Here is an 11,195-nt window from a genome sequence, read left to right as displayed (position 1 = left end):
CACATTTTCATTAATATCTGGTACTCTTGGTCTTCTTAACGTTGGCCACTCTACTGGATGGGAAACGGTAGCTTTTTGCGATTTTAATTTGCATCCCCTAGTGACTAATGCCTGTAAACAGCTTCTCATGTTCTTATTGGTCACTCGTATATCTTCTTTGTGATGATCTGTTCAAGTCTCTTGCCCATTTATTAAATTGGGTTTTTCATCTCATTTGTGATTTGCACTTTCCTATTTTCTGGACATGAGTCCTTTGTCAGGACACACAGAGATTACTTTTCTCCCGGCAGTCCATGGTCTACCTGTTCATTTTGAAGGACAGAAAAATGTCATTTTGATGGAAGCCCCATGTCTTTTCCCTTATGATTTGCGCTTTGTGTCCTAAGAATTCTTTGCCCATTCCAAAGCTGATTAGGTATTTTTGTTTTCTTCTAGAAGCTTGTGTAAATGCTTATGGTTTTAGACCTATCATAGATTTTTTTTTGTTTTTTGGCCGTGACATGTAGCTTACAGGATCTTAGTTCCCTGACCAGGGACTGAACCCAGGCCCTGGGCAGTGAAAGCATGGAGTCCTAACCACTGGACCTCCAGGGAATTCTCCCTACCATCTATTTTGTATTAATTTTTGTATACGGTGTTTGAGAGGAGTCAAGGTTAATTTCTTCCCATACAGATATCCAGCTGCTGGTTGAGAAGACTTTCCTTTCCCATGTAATTGCCTCAGCAATGTTGTTGAAAATCAACTCACCATGTATTTGTGGGGTCTATTTCTGGATTCTATTCCATTTCATTGATCTATTTCAGGGGTCAGCAAACTTCTTCTATAAGGGCCAGACAGTAAATATTTTGCGGTTTGCAGGCCATGTGGCCTCTGTTGCAACTACTCAACTCTGCCAGTGAATCACAAGAGCAGCCAATTGAGGGTCGGGTCCAGGAGCAAGAAGGGGCATTCCCACAAGTCCCTCAAAAGTCTCTACTCCTGTAAGCTTATCAAACGTAATTCTCATACATACCTTGGCCTGCTTTGAAACTGTCTTGTAGCTGTCAGGCTTTGTCCATCACTACGCCTGTAACATTTCTATTGTTCTACTGGCTATTAAACACTTGATGTTTCATAGTCTCCACTCACTGCTCTACTTTGAAATCAAATTGACAAATTCTAAGAAAAAAAAATACCAGAAAGATTTGTTTGGGAGTGCACTGTAACAGCTAGTTATTAATTGAGCATTTACACAGCCGAGCATTGTTCTGTTATATATTTAAATGTGTTACACTTGATCTTCACAACTCTGTCACTTGCTAGCTGAGCATCCTTGGACAAGACTATTTAACTTCTGTGTCCCTCTTATGCACGTGTGAAATGAGGGTAACTATCTATCTCACAAAATTGCTGTGAAAAAAAGTTAATGCACATAAAGCTTTTAGAACAGTGCTTTAAGAACTCAGTTTTCCGTTAACAAGTGGAGAACTGTACAGGAGAAACAAAACCAAACCACTCAATGCCTTATGTAAGGCAGTATGAAATAGTCAGCGGAGGGGTCCCTGCCTTTAAGCATTTATAACCCAACTAGGGTAATAAATTCAAAGGCAGCACTGTGTCGTCGGTTCATTAGGTAAGTAATGAACGATCGGTACAGATGGTAAGGACAAAGCCAGCACGCACTGATTGCTGAAAATGAATGGCCGAGCCAAAAAGGTATCAGTAAGGACGGGAACAGGATCCAGAGAGAAGAAACCGAATCGAAGGAAAGAATGAACACCGGCTATGGAGCGAGACAAGGAACACGACTCCTGGCCTGTCACCCTGGTGCAAAAGCAGTGGACAATGGACAAACGAAGGGACGTAGCTCTGTCCCAGGAAAACCACCTGTAAACACAGGTGTTGGGCCAGAGCTGGCACGTGGGAGGTAGCCGACCCTGAAGCTGAAAAATGACTAAATCCATCTGCCTGGAGTGAAGGTGCTCGAGTTTTCCGGAGGTTCAGCTTGTAAACAGAACCAGAGGCTCAAAGCCAGGATTTAGAAAGGCCAGTAGGTGACCTTAAGGGGTTGAGAAGTGAGGAGACAGCACATACTAACATCTATGAAGTGTTTACAGTAAGGCAAGAACTATTCTATGTGCTTTAAGTCCATGAACTTGTGGCTGTGGTTTCCCCATCGGACAGAAAAAGCAGCTGAGACAAAAAGCAGCTCTCCATCCTGGGTGGGTGGGGCGGCCTGTGAGTGAATGCCAGCCCTGGTCCGGAGCCCACGGCTCTGAGCGCTCAGCGGGGCCTGCGGCGTCCGGGGGCCCAGGGGTGTGTGCCCAGACTAGCACAGGGGGACGTGGTGACTAGCTGGCTCTGGGGGACTGATAACAACCAGGGGGACACTTGCTTATGCAAACAGATGGAGGAGGGAAAAGGAGCAGCTGTGACACAGCCTCACATTCTGAACACCGCTATGGAACACCTGAGAAATTTTACCTCCACAGTTACCTCCTGGGGCCGGATGCCAAAACCCCAGGCTGGGGAGGTGTCGTGCACGGAGGACAGACACAGCACGAGCTCGCAGCAGATCCCCTGAGCGAAGTACACGGAGCCCCTGCGCGGTGGGCTGTGGCTGCTCCCGCCGTCTGGGCAGGACAAGTCCCCGAGCCCGCCGACCGCAGGCTCTTCCCTGGGCGCAGCCGCTCAGTCTCCCCGGCGCAGGATCTGGTGCACGCAGCACGAGAGCTGGTGTCAGGAAGCCCGACCCACCAAACACCAGTGGTGGTTCTCTCGTGAGGCCCCACACCCTGTCTAGTTATTAAAGCCCAAGCAAGGTACAAGAGAAGACTTCTAGAAACAAAGAATCAGGCTTTATTTTGTTGTCGTTTTTTAATACAGGTATGGTGTCGTAGACATCTGTTAGTCTCGCATTCAGTACGGCCAACCCACAGAAATGAAAGTAGAAACTCAGTGAGCTTGTGCTCGCTCCTGCCCCCGGGGCTGGCACCCTCCCACCCCCAACAGCCTTTGTGCTGCCCACCCGTGCCCCCTCCCTGCCACGCGAGTCGAGCAGAACAAAACACCCCCCCAAGGAGAAACCCTGAGTGCCCTTTCATCGGCAGTGGGTGGGATGAAATAAGACACCGTGTTTACCTTGGGTGGGATGGAGAAGCCAAGCAAATCCGGATGGTACAGGGGCAGCGCGTGCGCCCCTGGAGCCAGGCCGGTGCCCGCAAAGCTCTCTACCAGGCGAGACGAGAGCGCGCCGTCCTTCCACAGTCCCCGAGGTCCGGGTCGCATCAGTCAGCGTCCTTGAGACAAGCGAAGGGCGCCCTGTCCTCTGGCAGTGCTAGAGTCCTGGGGAGAGCACCCGAGGGCAGTGTCTTCTGGGAGGAGCTCCCAACAGAAAGGGTCCCTGAGGAGGCGCGCGAAGGCCAGGCACAGCAGCCCTGCCGTCTGTCCCAGGGGCACGGCCGACGCCACTGTCCTTGAGAGCTAGGCCTGCCTCGGGAAACCTCATGAAGGGTTTCCACACCATTTACAATGGAAAAGTAAATCAGAAATAAGGCATTAGACATTTGATTTTTTTATTTCCATATGCAATGTAATGTTTAGGCACGCTGCTTGGGATGCTGTTTCTAAAAAAATCGTTGGCCATTTTTCAGAATATCCTTTTGGTTTTAAATACTGGTCAGGAAAAACAAATGATGTAAAAATACGTGAATAATTTTCTATTACAGAAATGAAAAACTGATTTGCATCTAAAAGTGCAGGAGGTGAAGTAATTTAACCCTTTCACCAGACAATATGGCAATATACAATATATTGCTTCAGCTGTTTGAGAAGGCTGTGATGTATTTTTATACTGACATAGAAAATTATAAATTACATTGAATTAGTATCCATAATCACTATATATGTACACAAACCAGTTCTTAAAAAAAAATACACTGGTTTAGAATTTACGAGTGAAAACCTCACAAGGTACAGTAAAACAATTAACATGCTTAGGTGCCGGATTTTGATTTCTAGTTTAAAAATACTAGCCTGTAAAATGAACGCACTCTAATTCCATTAGCAGCACGAGCATTTTTCCACTGACTTGCCTAATATGATTTAGGTATGTTAGATACGCAGATTGCTCTGAAACTTTCATTGGTGTTGCTTGTTAACAAGGTAAATTTTGGTGAACGGGTTAAAAGGCAGATGAACAACCAAAACAAAACAAAAAACAAAAACAAAAAAAACCCAAACCACAAGCCATGTACACTCCAAATATTCTAGTGTTTCACCTGTAGGGATAATCAGTTCAAGCAAACAAGACTTTAACAGAACATATGGCTTTACAATAACATCAATTTATCAACTAAGTTGTAGCAATAAATACTTAATCTCTACCAATAGACTTACATTTTTTGATCCGCTTTAAACAATACAGAAAACAGTTACCAATCAAAAACTGGTTATAAAAAGAACACCAAGAATTTCTTATTCAAAATCACTTTTGTAAGTTAGAACAACCAAAATAACACTTAGAGGGCATCTCAATCCTACAACTCCTCGCCAACCTGGAAGAAAAATGAATTCAGAACTTTGTACAAGGTGAAAAATGTATGAAAACTGCCTAATACTTTGGTCACACTAATAATTGTCAAATAGTTATGTTTCAAATACAATAGATCTGTGTATTCACTTTTATAAAACTATTCTTACAGCCATTTTAACTATAGTATTACTACTATTATTACATGGGTGGCAAGATCTTATTTCACAGGCTACCCATTATTTAGAACAATACAATATAAACATACGCAAAAATTCTTGGTATTTGTCAATGTGCAATATTTGTACACTTCTGGGTTTCTCTGTACAACGTCTTAGACTCTAGAATATAAAGGTTGCTGGTCCTGATCCCTTGCAGAGTGCGTGCAGCAGCGGTGGCTCGGCGGGCCCCCGACGCAGCCCCGGACCCCGCACGGTGGCGCCTGCGGTCCCCGGTCAGCAGCAGCAGCAGCAGCGGCGGCGGCAGCGGCGGCGGAGCTCGCTCATCATACGGGGCCGTTAACCGCCGCATCGCCCGGCATGCTCGACTGCTCAGTCCTGCGGGGTGAGACCAACTCCGTGTAGCTCCCCGAGGGTGGGGAGCGTTTATTCGAATACTGTCTGCGCAGCGCCTAGCACAAAGCCTGCACTCAGCAGTTACTTCATGAAATGCTTCTTAAATGAATTTTCCTAAAGCTCCAGAAAATCTAACTGAACTGCTCTAAGCTTCAGCTCCAGCGAACTAAGCACGTAGCAAGGGCTGCAGAGGAGCGGGGGCTCCGTGAGACCCACCGCGCCTCAGCCCCTCAGAAGCACAGGGACAGACTGGTCAGTGGTCCCCGAACCTTCAGGAGCTGTTTGCTCATCCCTCCTTCAAAACAGCTTTTTCTCTGTTCTGTACATTGCAATCCACATAAAATTTCACTTGATAAAAATAGGATTTTGCTACTGGGGGGTGGGGTGGGGGGGACAAAAGTTTGTAAAAGGACCAACTTTGAGAACAAAGGTGTGCACTTTAACAAACGTGCTCCCCCAAAGCAAACATCAGGGGTGACGCTGCAGGGGGTGGGGGTGGGGGGAGAGGGGGATACGAAAGGAACAAAGTGGTGACAGGGTACCCAGGACCTTCCTGCCGAACTACAATGTGACCTACATCTTATGAACGAGACTTAGGAAAAGATGTTTAGGGCTGAAATTGGGAAGCACAAGTACTCTTGAACCGGCATTCCAACTTTACAGAGTGCTTCAGACCCCTGCTAATCCTAACAGAGACCCATGAAGTCAGCTCCACTCACACAGCAGACTCTCCCTACATTCCATGGTGTCTCAATATATCACAGACACAGGCACTTGCATTCTGGAACCAGACATAACCGGGCACATGCCCTGCCTTCGCCACTTACAAGCCGTGTCTTAACCTCTCTCACCTCAGTTTTCTCCCCCTGTAAAACACCCCCCCCCAAAGAAATGAGTATACAACGTATGCAAGGTACCTGTTTGCACACTGCTGGCACAGATACTGTACATACTTGATAAATACTGAAAAATAAAATTTTGTGGCAATGAAAAGCTTTACGTGCAATAGTGCACATCTGTCAACGTCAAAATTAACATTTGGCTGTGACAGGAACGATCTAGGTAAGATTGCATACAGAAAGTCCCAAATGGCTATCTTCATCGTCAACAGTACCGTAAATTGCTTTTAGAATGCAAATGTGACACATCAGAAAACCTACCTCTGTCCCCGCCAAGACAGCAGCTCAGATGCCCGACTGCCCTACCTAAAGTGGGACTCCTATTCCTTCATCCAGCTTTATTTACTCTTCATGTCCCTATACATTATCTGTGGGGTCTGTTTTGCTACTGTTTTATCACGAGGCCTAAACCAGTGCCTGCTGCACTCATATGTGTGGGACGGAGGAAGGACAGGCAGACAAGTGATGGCCCCTCTTCTCCCACTGGCTCTCCCCACCTTTTTCCTCCACTGCCTGAGTCCTGCAGATTGGGAGAGGCAGGGCTCCTCATCCCAGATGTTTCTCTGCACGAAGAGCAAGTGGGTCCCCCGAGGCAAACACTTCTGCACTCCGGAGCCCAGGAGCCGATCCCACAGGCAGGCTGTATCACTCATGCCAGAGAAACCAAGAACACGCTCCAGGAGCAACGACTCCAAAGTGGGACAGGCTAGATACCTTGTAGGCGGCTCTCCATACAAAGGAAATTTACAGGGAGACACTAGGGAGGTGACAAGGACTGCTTAGGTTATTACACCTACAGAGGACCTCTGAAAAAAACATACCAAACCCTCGGCAAAAGAGTGACTTGCCCAAACCCTCAGACGCACAGCTGGGCTGGCTCCCCTGCAGCCGGAGTGCCATCCCATCTCCTCCTCCCAAAGCCACCACTACCGCCGGCACGCACAAGTAGTTCTCATAATTAATTTGTTTTATACACACACACACGTTTTTAATTACAAAAGCAAACCCCTCATCCCAGCTGTAATTTCCATGAGAGAAACAAAAGCAGGGTTTGCTACACTATGAACATACAGGTTTACTGACCAGTGAACAGAGAGTGCCCCCTGCTGGTTCCCACTGGTTACACTGCCCCTAAAATGCCTAGATTTGGGGGCGTCAGCTGAGAGGGAAAGTACTTCTCGGCAATGGCTTTAAAAGTTACTTTATTCCTTATGGAAGGAATATACAAAGTTGGATATATTTAATCAAAACAGTTCAGTCTGCGCAGCGCTGAGCGACGGTCCACGTGGTCCAAGGGCAAGTCCTCAACTTCCCACGCAAGCTCTGGAGCAACAGGAGGCCGCCCACGCCCTGCCTGCGGGGCTGCACCCAGCCCAGGGCGGCCCTTGGGGGCTGGGGCTCTGGCTGGGCCTGTCCCTCCAGACCACGGGCTCAGTCTAGGCAAAAGGTGGCTAGACAGATGACGTCACATTTCAAATCCCCTGGCTCTAGTGGTGGGATTTTCACACTTCATCCGGACAAGATAAATATTTCGCAAAAACAAAACCAAAGAGGGACTCATCTGAGAGTTGACAGTATTTAGCCACACATATGAAAGGCTCTCCAGGAAAGCCCTCCCGGGTGTCACATGGACACATCTGTGGGAACCGGGCACTAGGGAGCCGCTTGTGTGTGCCTGGCAGCTGGGTGACTATGGCGCTGAGGGAACCCAATCCTGGAAGGGCTCAGTATCAGCCTCAAGCTGGTGCCTCATCAAGAAAAAAAAAGGGGGGTGGGTGGGTGGGGTTATGCCAGCATGAGAGACGCCTCCAGCCCAAATAATTTCTCAAAGAGCCAGTGATGTTACTGAATCTCCAAAAACCAGTTAGTTTTCAGCTTCTGCAGTAGGAGATGAACTGTTACGTCTACGTTCTCAGCTCAGTCACCCTGATTACCATACGGAACTGAGAAAATGCTTCTGTGCAAGTCACTGAACACCTGAGGACAACTGTTAACGACCCCCCACCGCCATACCAACCTCCCTCCCAGCTCCCAGGAGACAAAGCCAGAGCAGGGCCTAGGCAGGACGGCCGGAAGCAGGTAGTTACCTCTGCTCTGGGCTGCTGGGGGGCCGGGGGGCTGCAGACTTCCCCTCTGCCGTCTCCAGGCTCTCCTCCGCGTCTTTACAAGCAGCATCTTGAGAGGTAGACAGTTTTCCTTCCTCACTGCAGTGAAGAGCACGACACGCAGCATTAGACGCCCGACGCGGCAGCACCGGGTGGAGGAGGAGGGCGCATGCAGATGGCTCTGGAAGTCATGGCGGCCATGGATCCGAGCCCCGGGGCTGAGCATGCTCGGGGGGGATCACAGGGACCACAGGCACAACTGGGACACCACGGAAGGGGAGGGTCACACACAAGTGGGGGCCGAAAGAGGGACGATGTAGTGCAGCTGGTGTCTGGTAAAGAATGGTCCCACGTCACTGTACATACCGGTAGGATTTCAACACTCTGAAGCCAAGTGTGCAAAACAGAAAAAGAAATGTACAAGAGTTTCAGAATACTCCTATAAATGAGGTATTTGGGGGAATAATATGTCCACGACTGCACATAAGCAAAACTGCAGACTCGGTGAAGGTGTCAAATGAACCTGTTTGAAGGAATGAGTCTTTAGTTAAAGACTTCTGCCTTCAGGGCCAAGCCCCCCATCAGCTTGCTGCCTGGTGTCACGCGAGCAGGAGGCCGTGCAGCCTGAGCCAGGACGCATTTCTGCAGCTGTCTTCTGACAGTGCGTGAGAAGGACAAACCACGAAGGGAAAGAGAGCCAGGAACAGTGGCCAGAAAGGTAAAAACTGGTCCTGAGAGGTCAGAGAGAGGGCTTGGGGAAACGAAACATGAAAGGATGATTTTCCCCTTAGATTGCTCTTGCAGAGAAAGACAAGGAGCAAATGCTGTCAACTGTCTGTGGGCTGGGAATTTAGACTTCTGCCTATTTTGTGTCTGGCATTCCCATTTTGACACAATCCAAGACGGCACTAAATTGAGCTTTTAAGGGCAGCTAAAGGTTCCCTTTGGGACAGTCCATCATTCTTAGTGTGGGGTCCTGTCCCAGATTTGCTTATGAAAAACCTCACTTTAGGATGACTTCTCGGTGGCTTTCAGACGGGTCTGGCAATTTACAAGGAGGAAAGTGAACGGAAGTCTAGTTCATTACTCCTCCTAATTGATCCCCATTCTCCACTCCCTGCCCACCAAAGCGACTATCCTGATGTGTTCAATACATGTTACTTTCATTCTCGTACGTGTATTCTGAGACACATCACTGGCCTGGAACCCACACCCCGCTGCATTTATCTCTGTACCAGCACAGTCTGCAGGGCCGTCTTTTCCTGCTGCCTGTGGCACAGCATCCCACGGCGCACACCTCCCGTTCTACCGCGTTCTCACAGCGACCGGTGCCTCTGTGCACACGGCTGCAACGCTGCCACTGCCTGCTGGGGCCCCACTGGACCCGCTGGGACACTTCTCAGGGCTCTACAGGCAGGAGTGGAAAATGCTGGCCATCCTTCCAGCCAGCATGCCCACCAGCAGGGCGACAGGGTTCCTGTAGCCCCCGAGCCCACCAATACTCAGCATTTCCCACCTCTCCAATTCCTGCCAGTCTAGTAAGAGGTATCTGATAATGAATGAGTTTTGAGTATCTCTTCTTAGTTTTGCCCCTTTGGGTTTCCTTGTCTGTAAACTGCCTAATGATATTTTTTGCCCATTTTCTGATTTGGGTTTTCTACATCTTTTCCTTACTGGTTTGAATATTAAATGTTAATTTCTGACTGATTTAGAGCTGTAAGCTTTTCCCCCCTCAATGTGCCATCTGCCTCTTAATTTTGTCTACAATACTATATTAACCAGAAATTCTTAAATTTGATGTAATCCAATTCTATTCTTTGCATGAGGTTTATGCTTTTGGAGGTTGCTTTCTTCTGTTTTGAAAAAGAAGTCCTTTTCTGTCCACAGGTCAGGATACACTGCATTTTCTTCTAACTACCATGAGACTCTGGCCACATCACTTAACTCCAGTATCTCATTTTCATCATCTGGAAAGTGGGATGATAGCCATGGTACTTATCTTATAGGGTCCTTGAAAGAAAGAAACGAGTTAACACGTGAGAAATATCTGGCACAGCGCCGGGCACACAGGAGGCGCTGCACGTGTGCTCTCACCCTTCGTGCTCAGGCTTCACTGGTTCCCTTGGAGTGAGCCCGCCTCCACCACCTGCTGCTACGCCATCCGCCTTGGGACTGAGCTCTCTCTCACCACAGTGGCCCCTTTAACTATCTGTGTGCTAATATCACACTGTTTTAAGTATTTTGACTTTGCAGCATGACCAGTACTGTCAGGGTAAGTCTCTTATTTAACCTTTCTATGGCTCTCTAAGCAATTTGGGAAACTTTTTATTCCACATGAATTTTAGAATATGTTTATCAAGCGTCTTAAAATTCCAACTGAAATTGTGACTGGGACTGCACTAAACTTACAGATTAATCTGGTGATGGTGGGTGTCTCTGCAGCACTGAGCTGTCCCATCTCGTTGTGATGGCCTTCACTTGTCCAGATCTTCTTCTGTGGCTTCTTTTATTAGCACTTTCGAGTTTTCTCTATAGATATCTGGGTTAAGATAATTCCTAAATAATTTATAGTTGGATGTATTTTGTGACTGGCACTTTCCTTTTTATTATATATACAACCTAGTTGCTTATGACTGATGTAGAGAAAGGCTACTGATTTTTTAAATTGCTCTCTTGACTGGCAGCTTTGCTGAAATCTTACAAGTCTGCTACTGACCTAGTTGTAGTTGATCATTATCACCTGCAAATAATCAGTTTCATCACTTCCCATCTCATCTTTACCTATACCTCTATTTATTCTTCCTTTCTTCTTAACACTCCCCAGGACTGCCTATACAGTGGCAGTGACAATGGGCATCCCTATTTGCTCCTTCCATTAAAGTTAATGCACCTAAAATTTCTTCGTTAAGTATACTTTTTGGTGTAGTATTTTGGTATTTAGCTTTTACCAAGTTAAGGAAATTCACTTCTCTTCCTGCTTTGCTCAGTGTTTTAATCATATATAGCTTTTTAATCATATATAGCTTTCTTCAAAAGCTTCATCAAAAACATCAAATGACTTTCGTTCACTCTATTAATATGCAGTGAATTACACTGACAGATTTC

At 47.1% G+C, this 11,195-nt stretch overlaps 1 protein-coding gene across 17 annotated transcripts in view; it reads right to left on the bottom strand.

Annotated features, from left to right (window-relative positions):
* Nucleotides 1-2,820: 2,820 nt before the first annotated feature.
* PPP6R3 (protein phosphatase 6 regulatory subunit 3) overlaps nt 2,821-11,195 on the bottom strand; it is a 128,143-nt gene continuing 119,768 nt past the window's right edge. For 12 of the 17 annotated variants that reach the window (XM_036860019.1, XM_036860017.1, XM_036860020.1 and 9 more), the window contains 3 exons: nt 8,457-8,474; nt 8,073-8,189; nt 2,821-5,068 (listed from right to left, as the gene is read on the bottom strand). In XM_036860019.1, coding sequence (XP_036715914.1) covers nt 5,017-5,068; nt 8,073-8,189; nt 8,457-8,474 — 187 coding nt within the window. In that variant the 3' untranslated portion in view covers nt 2,821-5,016. The remainder of the gene's footprint in view (nt 5,069-8,072; nt 8,190-8,456; nt 8,475-11,195) is intronic. The other 5 variants (XM_036860012.1, XM_036860015.1, XM_036860025.1 and 2 more) reach the window with 1 other exon arrangement.

This window comes from Balaenoptera musculus, chromosome 8 (assembly GCF_009873245.2).
Source record: "Balaenoptera musculus isolate JJ_BM4_2016_0621 chromosome 8, mBalMus1.pri.v3, whole genome shotgun sequence".
Lineage (NCBI taxonomy): Eukaryota > Metazoa > Chordata > Mammalia > Artiodactyla > Balaenopteridae > Balaenoptera > Balaenoptera musculus.
The sequence above is the reverse complement of the archived record's forward strand: the minus strand, read 5'-3'. Positions and strand labels throughout refer to the sequence as shown.